At 51.4% G+C, this 20,939-nt stretch overlaps 1 protein-coding gene across 7 annotated transcripts in view; it reads right to left on the bottom strand.

The window, feature by feature from the left end:
- Positions 1 to 3,325: 3,325 nt before the first annotated feature.
- The window catches only part of ZNF664 (zinc finger protein 664), a 31,552-nt gene continuing 13,938 nt past the window's right edge, over positions 3,326 to 20,939 (bottom strand). For 2 of the 7 annotated variants that reach the window (XM_066371144.1, XM_066371143.1), the window contains 2 exons: positions 7,330 to 7,390; positions 3,326 to 7,224 (listed from right to left, as the gene is read on the bottom strand). In XM_066371144.1, coding sequence (XP_066227241.1) covers positions 5,849 to 6,634 — 786 coding nt within the window. In that variant the 5' untranslated portion in view covers positions 6,635 to 7,224; positions 7,330 to 7,390 and the 3' untranslated portion in view covers positions 3,326 to 5,848. Of the gene's footprint in view, positions 7,225 to 7,329; positions 7,391 to 19,458; positions 19,548 to 20,939 lie in introns of those variants that run through there. The other 5 variants (XM_066371148.1, XM_066371145.1, XM_066371149.1 and 2 more) reach the window with 5 other exon arrangements.

Raw genomic sequence — 20,939 nt, 5'->3', positions numbered from 1 at the left:
TAGTAGGTACAAAATTCCATCCACAAACTCAGATGGGGAAAAGAAAAAATATAAGCCTATTTTTCTATTCTATTTAAGAGTTTTAAAACTCTATTATAAAATGTGGTTATTTTTCAGGGGGGGAACAAAGGGGTCCCTTCTCCAACTTCTCCCAGAGAAAGACTCCTTGTTCGTTTTGTGTATGTGTGTCCTTAAAAGCAGTGACTGTACAGTGATTAACGGAAGAGAGTTAACATTGAAAAAAATTAAACCACTTCTCCTAAATAATTATTGGGTATGAGAGGTAAACTGCAAATCAACAGTTTTAAAAAAATAGGGACTTCCCTGGCCAGTTGGCTCAGTGGTAAGAGCATTGGCCCAGCATGTGGAAGTCCCCGGTTCGATTCCCAGTCAGGGCACAGAGGAGAAGCGCCCATCTGCTTCCCCACCACTCCCCTTCTCCTTCCTCTCTGTCTCTCTCTTCCCCTCCCGCAACCAAGGCTCCATTGGAGCAAAGTTGGCCCGGGTGCTGAGGATGGCTCCATGGCCTCCACTTCAGGTGCTAGAATGGCTCTGGTTGCAACAGAGCAACACCCCAGATGGGCAGAGCATTGCCCCCTGGTGGGAAGCCCGCTGGATCCAGTCAGGCTTTATGCGGAAATCTGTCTCTCTGCCTCCCCGTTTCTCACTTCTGAAAAATAAAAAAATAAAAGTAAAAAAACAGAGACTGTGAGAGTGTTTCATTCCAATGTCTATGGGATGTCCCCAAAACCGAGGGGTTTGGGGCTCAAATTCTGACACTCAGCCTAACTCCTGGTTTTATTTTGATGCTGTAATGATCTGCATGTCTATAAAGAGATAGTAGTACCTTAACATTGTACCCCGGGGACACAGAAATCAGACTAGGAAGAACACAGCACTGACCCACATCGGTAGGTTTATCTGGGACTCCGAGTATAGCTGGCACCAGCACCAGGACTGCATCCCAATTTTACAGTGACAATCGCCACCTCCTCCACCCAGGAGAGACTCAGTCATAGCGCTGGACTTTCCCATTCGTGTAGAATATCCCCCCCACTTCCAAGCAGTCCCTCGGGATCAGGCAGCTATTCTCACCCACACAAACCTTCGCCATGTCGCTCACCAGACTTTTCCCATAAGCCCATGACATTACGATAGCAGCAACCTTCAACCAGTGTGCTACAAGGATTTTTACAACATGCCACGCCTGACACGGACCTCTTTGCCTTTAGATTGTCAAATGAAAAAAATAAAAATGACAACAGCCAACACAACAATACCTGTCCAGTGTGAGTGAATCAAAATTATACCTATTTTTTATTGTTGTTCAGATTGGCAAAAATCTTTTTTTTTTTTTTTTTTTTGGTGTGCTGTGAAATTTTAGTAATCAGTTTACATGTGCCGTGAGATAGAAAAGGTTGAAAATTGCTGCGTTATTTTTATTGATTGGTTGATTTTAATGAGAGAGGAAGGGAGAGACAAGAACATCGATCTGTTCCTGTGTGTGCCCTGACCAGGGACCGAACTGGCAACCTCTGCACTTCCAAATGATGCTCCATCCAACCGAGCCATCCGGCCAGGACGAACAATGCTGCATTACATCATAACATAGCACGCTGAGGAAGCCCCGTGTCACCACCCACACCTTATGTGTATCCATTTATGCCAATGGCCTTTTCCTTCATCACAGTACAGTACAGTGGGCCCCCCTCCCATTTGTTACACCCAACACTTCCTATTCGTTTCAGTGACCCAACACGGTGCTAGACTCTTAAGCACCCCTTTGTCAAGGTCCTTGCACAGTGAACTGTGTGGCTAGACCAGAGGCTTTCGCTCAATTCACACTCTTTATCCATGAAGAGTCACACGTTGAATGAAAGCCCTCCCTCCAAAAGAAATGCATACACCTACGTACATGCAAAATCTTGCACAAGCTTTACAAAGACTCTAGAAACCCATCTACGGGTCCTAGGTTTAGAAAACTCTCCGAACACAACATTCCTGCCAGAGCCCATGATGCAGAAGGGATCGGGGCCAGGCCCAAGGGGAGGGGGTGTCACAGGAAGAGGGGGTGCGTCTGAGGGGACGCATCCTCAGCAGCAGTATTTGGGAAGTGTAAGGGGCAGGGTACACACAAAACAGAGTCTAGAAAATATGTACCCTGAATTTTGGTATGAGCAATCTGTGTGTGCGAAATTCTTCTCTAAAAATGTTATCCTATTTAGCACAGGCCTAAATCTGAACCAGACAAGCGCTGGGCTGTCCCTGCCAGCATCCCCTTGGACCAATGCCACGTCCTAGCTGACATGTCAGGAACAAAAGGCCTGGGATCTTTGGATGTACTCATGTGCCTCTTAAAAAAATTTAAATGTAATACAGGAATGATTTTAAAAAAACAAAGTTTTAATTTAATTATGCTCTTAAAATGATCCCACCTCACATGTGGCGTGTGGTGGGTGCCCACGCCGGCAGGCTCCTCTCTGACTTGCGTCCTCCCTGGCCTAAAGGGGCCGTCTGCTGTCCACTCAGGTTCCCGACACACCTGGGGAGCAGGCCTGGACCTCTCACACTCGGTCCTCACGGGCACCAGGAGTGGCCCAGTGGTGATATCTGAGACCACGTGTGGCCTCTCTCCTCCACCTACTCACATCCCAGGGGTCTGGACAACCTCCACCTTGGTGATGGACATGGGAGGCAGGCAGCCTGGCCCCTCAGAGCCAGCAGCTGGCAGAAGCCCTCTTGGAGACCGCTGTGTGGGACAGGGCCACTGAGCACAGCTCCTGGAGTGCCACGCTGCAGTGGGAAAGGGCTGGTCAGCAGGGACTGGACCAGGGCTGGCAGCGAAACACACGTCTATGGGCGGGCACCACTCAGACAATACAAGTTACAAGTGACCAACACGGGTCATACAGGGAACACGAATTCATTGTCAAAATTGAAAATCATTGGGTTGTTGGTTTCTTCTTCAAAGAGCAGAATGCATGGGAACCTCCTGCTGGTACCCACCCGCAAAGACAGACCGCTGCTGCTAAGAGGCTGACCTGAGCTTGGGGCCTGCTTCTTCCGGCTGGCCCAGGCCTTCGGCCCTCTGGGAACCATTCCTGATGCAGGTCGGTCACCCATTCCCTGCCTGGGTGGTGCCCCCGGGGGTGCAGGGGCAGCCCCGTCCGCCCGCACTAAGTGCTGACAGCAGCCTGGCCCTTAATCTCAGTGCCCAGCTAGGACAGGAAGTCCTACAGGCAACCTGGACACGGTGCCCAAGGCCACCTCACCACACAACGCACAATGACCACTGAGTTCACACAACCACAGGTCAAGCACAAAACCCTGTTATAAAGTGATTTTATTAAATTGATTTGGACATACTGTAGGTCAAATAATATTTTCCAAAGGTAACAATTATGGACTTTAAAGCTTGACATAAAATTAGTAGCTTCAAAAGTGTTAGTCATATTCCCCAGCAACAGCATGATAAAATAATTCAACTATGTAGAAATATAGAACTCTAGGACTAGCCGGAAACTCGGAAATCATTTAGCCTAATATCCTCATTTGGTGAGAAAACGAGACCCCAAGGTTAAGTGATCTGCCCAAGCTCACATACCTAATAGTAATAGAAATCAAACCCATCTTTCCTAAAACTAAAATTCTATCAATGATATTTCAAATTGGCTATCAACTAAAAGTCTAGGCTTTGCTAACGCTGCACACTACAGTGACATGAGTGATACATAAGACACTACAGTAATTGCAGTCGAGGAGTTCAGGCCTGGAAGGGGCTCTGTCCCGGGCAGGGACTGGGACCAGGACCGGGACCAGCGCCGGCCCTCTCCAGGTGACGAGGAGGGAATGTGTGAGTAGTGACTCCCCAAGGGCTCGTCCCGCCAAGCCTGGAGACCAGTCCAGACAGTGACCCCGTAGCCTGTCTTGTTCCTCGGCCCGCCCACGACATCAGAACGTGCTCCTCTGACACCTCCTCCCTGCGCTGAAGTTTCGGTCACACAAAACCCCTTCCAGTCAAACAGGAGAAGATTCAAACATGGAAAACTCAAACTTTCAGTACTTCCAGGACTATTCTGGGCAGCTCGCTTTCCGCCCTCTGTGACAGCGGACAGACACCACGGACACGGTCACCCGTTTCAGAGCTTCAAAGAGCCTTAACTTCCCCAAGACTTCCTGAGCAAAAGGACTACATGTGGGAAAGCAACGCAAACAGGAATGAGGAGAAACAAAATGAAAAATTAGTTGCTTTTCGTTCTTGTCATTGGGGATGTTTGGTCTTCTAAACATTCCTTGAGTTCCTCCACATGAGTTTTTAATATCTAGCAAAAAAAAAAAAAAAAAAAAAAAAAAAAGCCTACACATGTCGGATGCCAAGCAGCTCAGTACCCCGCGCTGCTGGCTCCGCTCGGCGCCCACCGCCTCACTGGTCCCCAGAGCCCCAGCCGGCGCACCACCGTGGTGTCTGTGCTCTGCCGGCCCAGCTCGGAGCCAGTCCCCGCTCTTTGCCCAACGCCACCCCTCAGGAAGGCCTCGCCCGGCCGCTATCTAAGGATGCCCCCACCCCCACCCCCCCTCAATCCACACCCTCTTTTATTTTCTTCATAGCACTTAATCACTATCTCAAACTACATTATTTGCTGACTCGCTTAGCACCTGGTCTCCTCCACCAGAAGTCAACTCCACGAGTAGGGGCCCTTGTCTGTCTTCCTCAGGGGCGTTCCCAGCACCCAGCACAGTGCCTGGCACACAGGAGATGCTCAATAAATACTTCTGAATGAGTGAATAAAGAAAAGGACAATTCACATAGACAGTCATGCCTAAAAAGGAACTGCTACATTATCCTCCATAAAGGGGTTACTGAGGACTCTTATTGGTTACTGCCCAAAATGACAGAAACAGAGACTACCGATGATGACGACTCCGCCCCCCGCCGCCTCTGCCACCGTCTCCCCAGCCAGGACGGAGCTCCGCAGTACGGAAGGAGCCAGGAGGGCGTTTCAGGATGGGGAAGAGCTCTAATTTTGCTTGCTTCTTCCTCCCTGCTATTTACAGTCAGTTATTCCTCCCCAAAATATTCAAGTTAAAAATCCTGATGTAGCCCCTAAAAAGTCTAATAGAGACGCAGTGATTAACAGAATCCACACAAAATTTTAAAAAAAATAATAAGTTCAAGGGCACGCACGCACCATCTGCCAACAACTCCTCTGAAAGGCCAAGTGAGCAGAAATGAAGTCCCCTAAAACCTAAGATGTAATTTAATGCCATCTAGGAAGGGTGGATATATGTGGGTATTTTGAGGACATACGGGCAAAGTGGGTTCAGAAATAATGGAATCTATGAAAAGCTATGTAGGGCTGGGTAGAGTGGAACCTCAGAAATACCTGGACACTGTCTCGGGGGAGCTGGCTGTTCCCAGTGTGGTAACTGGTATGCCTGACTCAGGGAAGGCGGGCGGAGCTCCCGACAGGAACACCAGGGCTAACTGCCGGGAGAAGCGTCCACAGATGGTGACGCAGGAGGCTGGGGGGTGACCGTGGTTTCCTATATGGTCTTCAACTCTAGCCTCGTGTTGGGACCCCCAGGAAGCACACACCCATCTTTTCATGGGTGGGAGACACTGGAACCTCACAGCCAGAGTCTTGGGCAGACACCCAGAGGGATTCAAAGTCAAGTGGTAGGACACACTTGGCATGAATCAAAACATCAGCCTCCCAAATACCTTGTTGAAAAGAATGTCCTGCTGGGGCTTGTTCTAAAAATTTCTTGGGTCAATGCAGGTATTTACAGGGTTTCCTTCCTAGTGGCACTTATGGGTTTAAGATTTTTAACTCTTAGTAAAAATGCTTTATATAACCGATATTTTGAGATGGTTTCTCTCCTTTGTGTGCACCCTCTGGTGGATGCAGAGGCTGGTGCTCTGACTGAAGGCCTTTCCACACTCATCACATTTAAAAGGTTTCTCCCCAGTGTGCACTCTCTGGTGGATACAGAGGCTAGAACTCTGGCTGAAGGCCTTCCCGCACCCACAACATCTATAGGGCTTCTCCCCAGTATGCACTCTCTGGTGGATGCAGAGGCTGGAGCTCTGGCTGAAGGCCTTCCCACACTCGTAACATTTATAGGGCTTCTCTCCTGTGTGTACTCTCTGGTGCATGCAGAGGCTGGAAGTGTGCCTGAAGGCCTTCCCACACTCTTCACATTTGAAGGGTTTCTCTCCCGTGTGGACTCTCTGATGCATGCAAAGGTTTGAACTATTACTAAAGCCCCTCCCACACTCGCTACAGACATAGGGTTTCTCGCCTGTGTGAACTCTCATGTGAATCTGAAGATGTGAGCTCCAGTTGAAGGCTTTACCACACTCATAACATTTATAGGGCTTTTCTACGGTGTGGATTTTCTTGTGTCTGTTAAGTTTTGTCGTGGTACTAAAATCTTTGCCACAATCATCACACTTATAGACCTTCTCTCCTGTGTGGTCCCTCCAATGAATGTGAAGCTCCGATATGTGAAAGAAACCCTTGTCACACTTGTCACATTTGTGGGGCTTCTCAGCAGTATGAATTTTCTGGTGCATGAAAAGGTCTGCTCTCTCAGAGAAAAACTCCCTGCACATGGGGCACTTGTAGATCATTTTTCCTATTTGGTATTATGACTTAGAGGAGAAAATCCCTTACAGCTACCACAGCTACAGGGCAGCCAGGTCATCGAGTCTTATTCGGCCATCGGGCTTTTTATCTCAGGCTCGCTCTGTTCGGGAGGTTGACGGTCAGCCTGAGCTTTGCCCTGCTTGTCTTTCTATGGAAGGTTTCTTCCTGCATAGTGTTCCTCACGCGTACTATCACTGGTTATAAAGTGACACTGACTCCCACATAAATTCTGGAACTCATTAACACAGAACACTCTTTTAGGTCCTGAGTTGTCAACATTCCAAGGGGCTCCCAAGGTGCAAACCTTTGTGTTTTTAAGCCCCTAGAATCTTCCTCTTGTGGAATGGTCTTGCACTTCTCACGCGTAGAGACACGACTGCACAGTGTCCTGTGTGGCAGAGGGTGAAATCCTGCGTGTTGGTCTCGGTCCCCTGTGGCCTCCCCTTGAAGAGTCAGGGTGACATTCCACCTCCTACAACACATGAGACAGGAGCCTTCCCAGGAAGCAAACTCGGGCTTCAGGTCCGTGGATCCGTCCTTAGGAGGGCTCCCCACTTAGGTAGCATCCAGTCTCCTGTAACAGGAACAAAAATAGATAGGTTGAAAATGTCTTTGTTTTGTCCGGAAGACTGCTGTTGATTCCACAATTTCATATCCATGTGACAGCAGTAACACAGACCTTCTTTGACCTTGAGAGGAAGCTTGTCTCCCAGAGAGCGGTGTCTCTTGGATTTGCAGGTCTGAAGAAGAGAAGTTGTAGATGTCATGCTCCATTCACAGCCCAAGTGCAAATCCAACACAACCACCTACTGTAATGATCTGAACAACATCCACGGAGACTAATGGAAAAGTCCTCAGGAGACCCAAGTGAGTGCGAGAGGTACTATCCTTCATAAAGGACCAAGAAGGAAAGCCAGCTCCACCTTGAACATCAGAAGGGACAAGGTTGCTGCTTCTGGAGTTAAAACACCCCATTTGAGTAGCTTTCCAATCTATAGGAAGAATATAACATGTCGGTATCAAACGGCATTCCCGCTTACTGTCTTCAGTTGTTCCCTGATGTACTTACACTGAAATCCTCAACCTGAAACTCAGAGTCCTGCCATGTGCTCCCCCCACCTCGTGCTGTGCCTTCTGCATCAGTTCTCAGAGGTCCCACCCCCGCCCCCACACATGCTGCTTCCTGGGTCAAAAACGCCCCCTGCCCCAGTACAAGGCTGCTGTGTCAGCCGCCCTTCCCCACCTAGAGGAGGCCCTGACTGAGACTATTCTAATCTCCTATTAGATTCCTTCAGAGCACATGGGCTTGTAATTATCTTAGTGCTGCTCAGTTTCTGACCTGTCCCTACACAGGCTAAAACGCCACAAGGGAGGCCCTCCGCGGCTGTCCAGTCACCGTGTCCCCGTCACAGAGGGAGGCGTCCAGGCGATCCTGCTTGTGCAGCTCTGTGGCATTCCCTGACCCTCTGCCCCACAGACGGGACCCACTGCACCCTGGCATGCAGATGAAGTGCATTTCTCAGCATCTTAGGACAAGTCTCCTGACAACCAACATGGGTTAAATATACAGCAAATAGAAGGGGGAGCAAAAGGAGACAATAAATCCCAAGAGTCAACCTGAAATCTTCTGATGTTTAGGATCACGTCTTAGCAATCTTTGCTTCTCTTGTATTCTAAACTCAGTAAGTGATACTTCAGTTAATTAATGGAAATTAATAACCTTCAAATAACACTTTGAGTAATATCCTCCATACAAAGACAGGGTACATGGTGACTGAGATTCCTTTAGCATCAAATGGCAACTATATCGGAGTGCTTTTAGGTGGAAGTGTTAGGATAATGAATTTCAACTACGTAACCCAAGTCTCGGCAAAAATGCAGTCAGTGTCTAGAAAACAAACACAAGCATCTATCCTTGACCGAGCAATCACACTTCTCGTGCTCGGCCCCAGACACACTGGCAAACACAGGCAACGACTGCCGTCCCCGCTCATTCCATCAGGCAGCACCCGCTGCAGCTGGCCGCACCGGCCCACCCACAAGGGACGGGCTGACCCTACCCTGGTCCTTCCTGCCATGCAGCCTGCCCAGCCACTCTACAACGGGAGAGTGGGGGCATGACACACTGATGGGGACTGAACCCAGGTCATGCAGACCGCTCAGTAAACAAAGCAAGCCCTAGAATACTGTACAAATTGTGCTCTCTTTTGTGTAAAAAAGGGAACATGAATGTATTTATAAATTTGTTACACGATATATATAAATAAACATGGAGAAGGGAAATACAAATGGAATTTAAATGCTTATTTATGGGGGAGGAACAAGAAAAGAATGGAGTAAAACATCTTTGAATAGACCCTGTCTGTTAGGTAGTTTTGATTTTGGAAACATTTTATAAATGTTTAAATATTCAAAAACAAAATAAAAAAATTTTAAATCCCTAAAATTTTTAAAGCAAAATGCAGAAAATGAACTGTAACTTTCAAATTGGTGGCATCCACAAAGTACATCCTTAGAGGGCCATGTTGATAAAGCTTCAAAGAAATCAAACATTTTTCTATAGCTTTAACTATTAGTTGTAATTATATTGGGATAGTGCCAATAAATAATTAGGCTAACTTTGTTAGGAACCAAAATTTAGTTTAAGAAAGTAAGACACAGGCCCTGGCCGGTTGGCTCAGCAGTAGAGCAACAGCCCAGCGTGTGGAAGTCCCAGGTTTGATTCCCGGTCAGGGCACACAGGAGAAGCGACATCTGCTTCTCCACCCTTCTCCCTCTCCTTTCTCTCTCTCTTCCCCTCCTGCAGCCAAGGCTCCATTGGAGCAAAGTCGGCCCGGGCGCTGAGGATGGCTCTGTGGCCTCTGCCTCAGGCGCTAGAATGGCTCTGGTTGCTGCGGAACAATGCCCAAGATGGGCAGAGCATCACCCCCTGGTGGGCATGCCAGGTGGATCCTGGTTGGGTGCATACGGCATGTGGGAGTCTGTCTCTCTACCTCCCTGCTTCTCACTTTGGAAAAATACAAAAAAAAAAAAAAAAAGACAGATATAAAACCACAGTTAAGGAGAAACCCTGTAACATGAGACAATTTAGAAACACCCATCCGAATTCATGTCTTTGTTCTAGGTCTGCCCAGCAGCTAGGCCAGAATCAGTGACCACAGACAGCAACGGTCCCTCCCTTCCCTGGTTCCAGACCGAAGCAGCACTCTACAAAATGAGCCTGGGACACATGGTTAAGCCAGAGAGGCGTGCAGAAGAACATGGGGACCCATTTATGAAGATACTCCCATTGGCCAAAAATGGGACAATTGAGCATAAAAAGGAATGGTGACTGCAATCTATGGAGACATCAAATATACAAAACCCCTCAGACACAAGATCACTAGGGCTGGGAGAAGTGGAGAAAGAAAGGAAGGGACAGAGGTCAAGAGACAGAAGGACTCAAGGCACTGGGCAAATGAAGTGACCAGGATACCAACTCTGTGCCTTTGTTTGAAAACTGGCAATTAAAAAGAAAGAATTCAACATCCATCCTATCTTTCAAGATATTACAGCAACCCAGCTAGTAAGTAACTCGATCCAGACCACAACAGGAACTGGGTGGAAACTGGTGAAAGGCTGACCAGGACCCTTTACACGGAGAGGGCTGCGCTGCCATCACCTGAACCCACTGTATCGACCCCAGCACACCCTGAAGAGCAACAGCGTGCCCATGCGTGCCTCCCAGTGTGGTGCGGGAGCAAATCCAGCACCAGCAGGGAACACTCCTGCCAGACTGACCCGGAACCTGTGGGCCCCAGAGTTCCCTCTCACTGACAGAACCGGGGCAGGGGTGCTCTAGATGAAAGACACACGAGACATAACAATCAATGTAAGACAAGGTAACACGAGGCCCCACCCTGGAACTGGATCCGCAGAAGCCAGCCGCCAAGAGGAGGCCACGCAGGAGACATGATCAGGGACTGGGCGTGGAACCACACCAGAACACTGTGTGCTGTGTCAGGCGCGGCAATGCCACCACAGTTATGTAAACCGACGCCTGTATTTTTAGAGCTGTGTCCTGCAGCCTGCAAGAGTGAGCGACAGTTCTCAGATGTGTCTTGAGAGACTTCAGAAAAGAAAAAAAGAACAGATAAACCAAACGTGGCCCAACTGTTATAACTGCTGATAGAGGTGACGGATAAATAAAATATTTTCTACCTGTGCATATGTTTGAAGTTTTTTAATTACACAAAATTGGTTCATGCTGAGAAGACACCGTTTCCTGCTCCCCTGCAGTGACACGCTGACCGGCACACCCACGGTAAGCAGGGAGCTGAACACTCGCCCTGTATAGAAGTATATACATAAATCACCATTCCACACGCCCTCCTCCTCCAGCCTCCTGCAGGCCCTACCTCCCTGCTGGTAGCTGAAAACCTGCTGAGATCATTTGTTAAGAAAACAGAAGCAATCTGATGGCAGCCCCCTCATTTTCCCATGGGGCAAGCCCCCCTTGGTGAGCTGCACCCACACCCCACTCTGCACCCCCCATAAGGTAAGTGCCTGCTCCTGGCCGGGCCAGCCCCTCCCTGTGCCATCAGCACTTCCTGTCGCATCTCAGAACCAAATCCTGCCCTCAGTCCTGTCCTCCTGTTAGGTCCACCCCCACACAAGAAGGTTCTAGTGCCGCCCTTCCTGAAGCAAGCGTCTGGGACCCCGGCCACTACCCAGCCATCAGCCTAGAGGGCTGCTCCCTGCAAAACCCAACTCAAAAGAGGCTCATGCCTTGCGTGCTCTGTCATGTTCCGGCCTCCACACTGCACTGGAACGGCTCTCCCTGACCCCCGTGACCACTGAATGAATGCCTTGTCCACCTGACCAGCCCTCGGAACACTCTGCCTGGCCTGCACAGCATCCACCTCGCCCGCTGACCTCCCACCTCTCCTTGTTTCTGTTAGTGGAAACGCCTCCTCAATCTCAAATGTTGGGGTGCTCTGGGGCTCCAGCTGGGGCCCCCTCCTTTCCTGTGTATAACCTCTCTCCAGGTAAGCTCGTGGGCCTGGCTCCCCAGCATGAGCTGCAGCCCAGCTGCTCCAGTATTTGCTATGGGCATCCTATAACCTTTCCAAACCCAGCCCTCAGATTGCACCCTCCTCACTTTCCTGTCGGGTGAACTGCACTGACATCCCCCCTGGGGGAGGGGGTGGCCTCCTTTCCCCTCCCCCCCTACCACACCGCCCTCCATGACACAGCCCTGACCCCCGCCTGGCCCACTGCCACTACACCCCTGGCTGGCTGGCTGGCTGCCCGCCTGGCCCACTGCCCCTACCGCCCCTGACCACCTGCCCACCCGGCCCACTGCCCCTACCACTGCTGACCACCCGTCCACCCGGCCCATTGTACCTACCGCCCCTGACCACCTGCCCGCCCAGCCCACTGCCCCCACCACCCCTGACCACTTGTCCGCCCAGCCCACTGCCCCTACCGCCCCTGACCACCCACAGACTGTCCACAGCATCTTGGTCACGTCATGCTTCGCTCCTGGCCTCCAGGGCCAGCCTACATAACCCTTACAAACATAAATTAAATAATGACCCTACCTCCCTGCCTAAACCTCCCAATGCTCTCTTTTTTTTTTTTCATTTTTCTGAAGCTGGAAACAGGGAGAGACAGTCAGACAGACTCCCGCATGCGCCCGACCGGGATCCACCCGGCGCGCCCACCAGGGGCGATGCTCTGCCCACCAGGGGGCGATGCTCTGCCCATCCTGGGCGTCGCCATGTTGCGACCAGAGCCACTCTAGCGCCTGAGGCAGAGGCCACAGAGCCATCCCCAGCGCCCGGGCCATCTTTGCTCCAATGGAGCCTTGGCTGCGGGAGGGGAAGAGAGAGACAGAGAGGAAAGCGCGGCGGAGGGGTGGAGAAGCAAATGGGCGCTTCTCCTGTGTGCCCTGGCCGGGAATCGAACCCGGGTCCTCCGCATGCTAGGCCGACGCCTCCCAATGCTCTTTAAATGCACACACCTCACAGCGTATGGGCTGGGCAGGGGCAGCTGCTGGCTCTGTCCGCTCTCCCCTTCTACATGCTGTCCACCACACACCACCTCACTCCAGCCTTCCTCCTCTTCAGACCTGCCCAGCTGGTCTGTCCTCAGCGCCTCCAATGGGGGCCTGGGCCCACGCTGCACAGCCCACACTGTACCAGGAGGGCACTGCGTCCTCCCCACACTCAGGTTCCAGCACCAGTGTCACCTGCTCAGGGAGCAGCTTTCACTCACCACCTCAGCTGGCCCCACCCGCTCCTCTCCACACATCACCCAGCTCTGATCCCCAGCCGTCCTTACACTGACACTCCTTACACTGATCACCTCAATCATCCCATGTTTCCTGCTCGCCAGCTCCCTCCCCCTGCATCCAAGGGTGAGCATCTCAGCAGCAGGGACTGCAGAGAATCGGTGACCTTCATGAACACCTAAAACTCCTTCACCTCTTTTTTTTTTTTTTTTTTTTTTTTTGTATTTTTCTGAAGCTGGAAACGGGGAGAGACAGTCAGACAGACTCCCGCATGCGCCCGACCGGGATCCACCCGGCACGCCCACCAGGGGCGATGCTCTGCCCACCAGGAGGCGATGCTCTGCGCCTCCAGGGCGTCGCTCTGCCGCGACCAGAGCCACTCTAGCGCCTGGGGCAGAGGCCAAGGAGCCATCCCCAGCACCCGGGCCATCTTTGCTCCAATGGAGCCTTGGCTGCGGGAGGGGAAGAGAGAGACAGAGAGGAAGGAGGGGGGGGGTGGAGAAGCAAATGGGCGCTTCTCCTATGTGCCCTGGCCGGGAATCGAACCCGGGTCCCCCGCACGCCAGGCCGACGCTCTACCGCTGAACCAACCGGCCAGGGCCTCACCTCTGTCTTTGTGGGTCACCCAACCAACAAATGCTTCTGAGCCTCTGTGCCGGCCAGCGTGCCCCCCTCCAGAGTTCAGTCCAGTGGAGGCAGACGCTCACAAAGATGTCCGTGCAGACATGTGGAGCCCAAACTGGGTGCAGTGCCTGGGGAACACAGGGGGGTGGGCATGGGGCGGCCATAGGGGCTGCCCATCAGAGGCCAGAGACAATGCCCTGCACAGGTGAGAGCCATGAGAGCTCACACAGGGAGGGCCCTGCAAGGGGGGGAAGGCCTGAGGGGACAGCAGACACAAGGGGCAGCGGTGAGAGCCAGGTATGAGGAGTGAGGAAGGCCCATGGGGCCGGAGCTCAGGGCTGGAGAGCTCGGTGCTATGAGAAGGAGATGGGGACAGAAGCAGTTAAGGACTTGGATCTTTATCCGCAGGATGACAGAAAACCACGAAAGTGGTCAGTCTTCGTGTGTTTGGAAGTGGGGACATGTGCACTTTCACAGAACCACAGCAGGAGGACAGCTGAGCAGGGATGGGGGAGCTGCCTCGCTGTCTGGGACAGAGCTGCGTGGCCTGTAGGTGCACCCAAGGGCAAGGCAGCAGCTAGGAGCGGACCAGGCTAGGCCACGTGGCCTGTAGGTGCACCCAGGGGCAAGGCAGCAGCCAGGGGCAGGGCAGCCCAAGCCGCGTGGCCTGTAGGCGCAGCCAGAAGAGAAGAGCCGACCCAGCTTGGTGCTGCCTGAATACAGGGCAGAGGCTGTGCCAAGGACAACTCTCAGGTTTTTAAGTAACTGGATGGAGGTGGAACCATTCATTAACATCAGTAACTCTAGAAAAGACCAAGGTTTGGGGATGACATCATAAGTTCAATTTCAGACATCTGTGACGTGCCAAAGCTGACGTCGAGGACAGCAGTGGAAGGAAGGGACCGGCACTCAGAGTGTCAGGATTCTGTAACATACACTGTGAGCCGTGAGCTTCTGAGGGTGGCTGAAGTGGGGCCTGGGAATAAGAGCTTCTTGGGAGAAAGTGATGAGGACCCCACACTAAGTCTTACAGAAACCCAACATGGAATGAGTTTAAAGAAGGCAACATCAGAGTACACACTGCACAATTCCACTTCTATGAAGTTCAAAATGAATCCGTGCTTAGAAACCGAGGGCAGAGAGCTCCGACCAGAAAGGGCGTAAGGGGCGAGGGGCCCCGGTCACCTGGTGTCTTCAGCTGGCACTGCCTTGCACAGGTGTGCTCCCTGTACAGCTGTAAACACTCATCACCTGCACCCCTATGACTGCTGACTCCGTCTGTTACACTCCAAGGGAAAGATATGGGAAAACATAAGAATTCCGTTGACAGGGAAAGACTGGAAACATGGGAGAGAAATACCCTGAGAGGCCCATGGAACCAGAGTGTCGAGCGTGGGAGAAGGACAGCTTTCACGGGGACCGAGGAGAAGGCAGCAAGAGTCTGAGTGTGTGAGCGAGTGTGCATGTGCAAGCATGTCAGAGTGGGACGCGGAAAGGGTCCCTGAATGTCTGTCTGTCCCTGGCACAGCAGGAAGCAGAGCCACCTGAGGAGGCGGCAGGCAGGGCCAGGAGCCTGAGCGCACAGAGGGTCAGAGATGGCTGTGTGCAGAGTGGAAGCAGCTGGTGGGCACTGCGTGTGCTCAGGGCTGCCCCTCCGGCCACCACTCGGCATGGCTGAGGAATGCACACAGCCCAGTCTCTGCCAAACAGGAATGATCAAAGGGCAAAGGGGCCACCTACCTGGAAGAACTCATTACTCCTATTCTAATCCAAATGTTGGCCTTTAAAGAAACAAAAAACTGTATTTACTCATTTTAGAAAGAGAGGAAGGGAACAAAAGAGCAGGTTTTGGCCTTCATGTGCTGACAGAGAATATCATGAAACTGCCAAGTTCTCTCTGTCCCCAGGTCACCAGGCATGCTCGTGTGACCTTCCCGCCGCACGCTCCCAACAGCCCCCTTTGCTCACGCCCAGCAGACAGCCACACCATACCTCAGGAGAACACCTCAGCGTCCCGGCCCATGCCGCGAACGCATACACACCGCACAGCACACTCCACGGACGCGCACACACCGCGGACGCGCGCACACGCCACGGATGCGCACACACCGTGGACGCACACACACCGCACAGCCCAGGTCTCTCCCCCACTTCACAGCAGAAGCCGGTCAGAGTCCTGCCTCATTCAGCCCATGCTGTGCCCCCGAGGATGACACAACTGCAGGCTTCTTTTTAAAATTTAATATATTTTGAGTATCTGAAATTCAAACTGCTGGCTCAGAAAATCTGAAGTCATTTGAAAATAACTACACGCTACACCATTACTTTGTCATATGAATCAAGTGAAAAGGACCTCTTTTCTTGTTTTTGCAAAAGTACAACTTCTCTGACTTTGTGTTGCAGGTGTTGTCTGGTACTATGGTTATCCCCCTCAGCTGTAACATCCTCTTTAATATTAGCTACATCTATTTAACGTGTTAATTTTTTTTTTTAAAGAACATAATTTATACTTGAGAGAATGACTGACAACCTGGTTATGTGGATTTGGGTACTGGACAGATGTTCCAGTTAATAGGAAACAACAAATATTTGTTGACTGTCATATCTGAGCTTTCAAGGGAAAACTGGGACTTTGGAAAACTTGTGTCTACCATCAGACACTGCACTTTCCCAATACCTGAAGACTTTGCAATGAGATCGGTGATGCTAACAAACATGGTTTTCCATATAAGGAAATGTGGACATCTGCAAAATCTGTGTAATTCAGTGAACCAGTATTTCCAGAACACCAACATGTGAGTGAAGTGATAAAATCATCATGGGTGAAAGACCCTCTCAGAGTGCGAGAGAGACCAGGGAGCTTCAACATACCAGAGTACAAAAAGCTTCACTGGTGGGTTTCAGATGGTGTGCTGTACTGCCGCTATAAGAACCCACCGCCTGGCCAGCTGGGGTGCCATGTCACCGGTGAGCTCACAATGATCTGAAAAGGCTACTGAACCCCTTTCCCAACCGTGTTATCTGGGTAAGGCTGGATGTGCTTGACTCCGGCCAAACAGCATGCTGCAGAGACTGGACATAGAGCAGGTGTCTTATTCAAGCCTTGCAAGTTTACGGACACGTGCCAAAGTACAGATGTTGCCACTCTTCCTGCTGAAAGCTGTTTGTTTTAGAAATAGCTGTTTTTCATAAAAATGTCATTTGTGTTACCATGTAATGGTTTAAACACATTTAAATAAGTTAGTCAATAAATGTTTTTATAAAAGTTTAGTTTCCACTTCTATTAGGGCAGATAGCGATGCCTCTAACGCACAGAAACAGAAAGTTCTCTGGGGTCCTTAACAACACTGCTTACAGTGTAAAAGGGTCCAGAAACCAAAAAGGGGCTGAGGCTCCATTTATACCCATTTTTTAAGCTTAAAAAATATGTGAACAACTATCAGATGAACTTACTTGTGGTTAGTTACTTCCATTGTCAGCCATTATTCTGTATGTAAGAAAATGACCCTAAATTCCTACAAAATAATTCCAGAGTCCAGTTTTGTACAAAAGACAACAAACGGACAAACGGTCCACGCTCCAACACCTCTTGACCCAGAGAGATGCCACAGACAGGATGCAGAAATTACCCATCAGGCAACATCTGCACTTTTTTCTCGCAGGACCTTGACTTCCAGGCCCAGTAGCATGCTCTTCGGCCTTGTACTGCTGCCCTGGACCTCAGGGTGCCCCTGTTCATGGGGAGGGCATGGACCATGCTCCCAGCCCGGCCAGAACTCCTCCTCCTCACACATTATCAGGAGTCGCAGAAAGTAACGCCATCAGATAGCAACCTGGTGGCAGTCCAGCTCTGAGGGCAGCGAGGCCTCTGCATGGCCTGTTCTGCAGGCCTTGGCACACAGAAAACGAGTGGAAAGGCCATTTAGGTCCCTGGTGCCTGCATGCTGCCAAGGAACAGGGCTCAGTGGTTACTTATACTGTTCAAGGCCACCTCCCAGCCCATATCGGGAATCCGGGCAGACGACAGAGGCAGGATCTACCCTGTGCTGGTCCCCACGACACCGTCAGGAAGGTCCAGTGAACACAAACTTACCAAGGTCCAGGAGGACGCGGCAGCTCCAGCTGCGCAGGCATGATGCACTGTCTGCTCAGCTCCTTGTCTTACAACAGAGCATCATTTGTTCTTGGCGACCAGGACTGTGGAAGGCCAGCATTACGCTACTTCCATCGACCGGCCCCCTCAGTCCCAGAGACGCTGGCAGCCTGGAGGGCACTCTTGGACAGGCTTGTATCCTGACAGACCCCTCACAGCACGCCTCCCGGGTGCCCCACGCTGCAGGAGCCCCGCACCTCCCTGGCGCCCCACGCTCGAGCACCAGAGCCGTTTCCCCGCCTCACTGCCCTACTGCGTGTGCCCGGGACTGGATGACCCCTGTGGTGGCAGGCTCTCGGAAAGCCTGAAGGAGGACCCACCTGGCCTTCCCAAGCTCTCCAGTGTGGCCATGAGGGCCCGGCCAGTCTGCTCCTCACACGTTCTCATCAGCCTGGGAGACAGCACCTTGGAAGGCCCCAGTGCCAAGCCCCTACTGTGACGGCGTGAACACAGGCTTCCTCACCCTCCCGGGCTCACCGCCATCACGATCACGGGGACGTGGGGCTCTCACAGCAGCCACAGAGGCTCCTCGGCGGCCTGTGCATTGTAGGACCTGTGCCTGCACCCACACACCAGCACACCCAGCTACGGCGCGGGCTCCGGTCCGACTCAGCCATGGCCCATCCAGGTGTCTGCGCGCCACACCAGGCCCTTGTGAGGACTGGAGACCCCAATGCCGAGTCCTCAAGGAGTCCGTCAGCCTGGCCTGCGGCTTCTTGGGCAGTACCCTAGCAATACCCTCGGGGGCCCAAGCTTCCCTGACCTCCCCCGAATAAAGGTCAAGGTGAATGACTGGGACTCCGGGTTCTAACAAACTACAGGGAAGAGAGATGCCCCCAGGACAACTGTTCTCTGTGTGACTTTGCCTAACGACCCCTCATAGAGAAAAAAACAAGAGACAAAGAAGCCGTGTCTGATTTTTCTAACTAGAAACTGCGACAAAGACTATGAATTAGGTCCAGAGGAGGACAGCAAAAGGTAAGGTGGGGGTGATGCTGAGTCTGAGCATGATAACCGTGTGACAGCAGGGGACAAAGGATGACAGAGGTATGCCTGCCTCAGCTCTTCCTCAGCCAAGTCCTCCCACGAAAGTGAGACCTGTGGAGTGACACACGGGGCGCAGGCCTTGGCTCTGCCACCTGCTATGTGATCACGGCTGATCTTGAACTGAAAAACACAGATGGTAACGTCTGCGGTGCTTTGCTGTGATAATTAAAGATAATGAATGAGAAAGGACTGTCAGAGTGCCCAGAGCAGAGCTGAGGCTACATAAATACAAGTTTCCCTAGTTCCCTTATTTTAATCAGCGCATGACACACCCACTTGGTTGTCACGCATGTCATCATGAAAGCAGAGGCTGCCCAGGACCGACGACCACCTCCCCATAATTAGGGCTCCTCCTCAGCTGGAAAGTTAAGCACTGCTCTGGTATCTACGAGTCTGTCTCCTGCACCTCCCTATCTCTACCCTGCGGTTTTCCCTCTTTTTCTGTTTTTTTTTTTTTTAATTTATTGCTTTTAGAGAGAGAGGAAGGGAGGGAGAGAGAGAGGGAGAGAGGGAGGGAGGGAGAGAGAGAGAGAGAGAGAGAGGAAGAGAGAACGAGACAGAAACATCAATCTGTTTCTGTGTGTGCCATGACCAGGGATTGAACCTGCAACCTTTGTATATCTGGACGATGCTCTAATCAACTGAGCTACCTGGCCAGGGCTGTTTTCCCTCTTGATCCTCTCTACTCACAGGACTGTTTTAAAACACACCTGACTTCAGTGACACTTCCTCCCAGTCTGGACTCCATGACCTTTCCCCTGTTCCTCGACACTGCACACAGAAGCACCTGAGTAATGGGACAGACAAGGATTAGCTTCGGTGACGGCCCCTATGTGAACCACATACAGGCACGAGTTTATCTTATCATGCTAGTGAATGTGTAACACATAGTGCATCAGGAATGATCATAATTGGTGGCTAGAACACTGGACTTGCGGTCCGAGTCCTAAGTTCCCAGTCTGACACCGTCTAATTGTGACCACCAGCCTCAGTCGCTTCCTCTGTGAAATGGAGACGGAAGACCCACAATAAGCATGCAGACCTGTCACCCTCAAAATGACAGGGGATAGATGCTTATTCCTCACTCTATCCTCAGGGAAGGGGAACACTGATGGGGAAAACAGAAAAAAAGAGAAAGAGAGAACTCTTTCAGGACACAATTAGGATGCCGGAGTGTGTCAATGCACTGTGAGCACAGCAGAGCCCAGAAGGGACCCTCTGGCTGCAGAACCTGCCTCTTCCTATCACTTCCCTTTGTCTGATGCTATCGATCTGCCTCCTAAGGGCCTAGCCTTACCTCGCTGGGCCAGGGGTCTCTCTTGCTCTGGGGTGGGGCCAGGGCTGGGGGTAGAGGGGATGGAGCCAGCACAGGAGGCTCAGGTGGATGGGCACCATGCTCCCAAATGAGGTGAGGGGACTCCTTTATTAAACGTGCTTCCTCCTTCCACTGCTGGGAGCAGGAGGACCCACAGGGACAAAGTCCACACTGGGCCTAGAAGGAAAAGAAACAGACACTGGAAAGCTCACACCAGCCTCGGGTAGAAGCAGAAGAGAGCCCAAAGGTCACAGGAGGCCCAGCCCGGCCAACTGAGGGTCACAGGAGGCCCAGCCCAGCCAACTGATGGTCACAGGAGGCCCAGCCCCTCCAACTGAGGGTCACAGGAGGGCCAGCCGGCCAACTGAGGGTCACAGGAGGCCCAGCCTGGCCAATTGAGGGTCACAGGAGGCCCAGCAGGCCAACTGAAGGTCACAGGAGGCCCAGCCCAGCCAACTGAAGGAAGGAAAGAGGACGGGCCTGGGAGACCCTGAGAGAATAAAAAGTGGGTTTTAGCAAGGCAATCCTCAGGGACACTAGGAGTAGGAGTATCACACAGTAGTGGACAGGTCAAGAAGTTAGGGATTTTGGATTGTGGCTATTTTTTTAAATGCAATTTTTAAATTGTGGTAAAAAAAAACAAACCCCAAAACTTAGTATCTTTACTGTTTTTAAGCATGTAATTCAATAGTGTTAAAAGTCTATTCACAAGACTGTGAAAAAAGATTGCTAGAAGTTTTTCATGTTACAAAACTCCAACACCACCCCCACTGTCCAAGTCCCACCCCCCTACCCGCAACCCCTAGGAACTATCCTACTTTCTGCTGCAAGGAACAGGACTACCTGAAATATTTCAGGTCCCGGCTGTCCTGACAC

The sequence above is a fragment of the Saccopteryx leptura genome, chromosome 2, assembly GCF_036850995.1.
Source record: "Saccopteryx leptura isolate mSacLep1 chromosome 2, mSacLep1_pri_phased_curated, whole genome shotgun sequence".
NCBI lineage: Eukaryota > Metazoa > Chordata > Mammalia > Chiroptera > Emballonuridae > Saccopteryx > Saccopteryx leptura.
The sequence above is the reverse complement of the archived record's forward strand: the minus strand, read 5'-3'. Positions and strand labels throughout refer to the sequence as shown.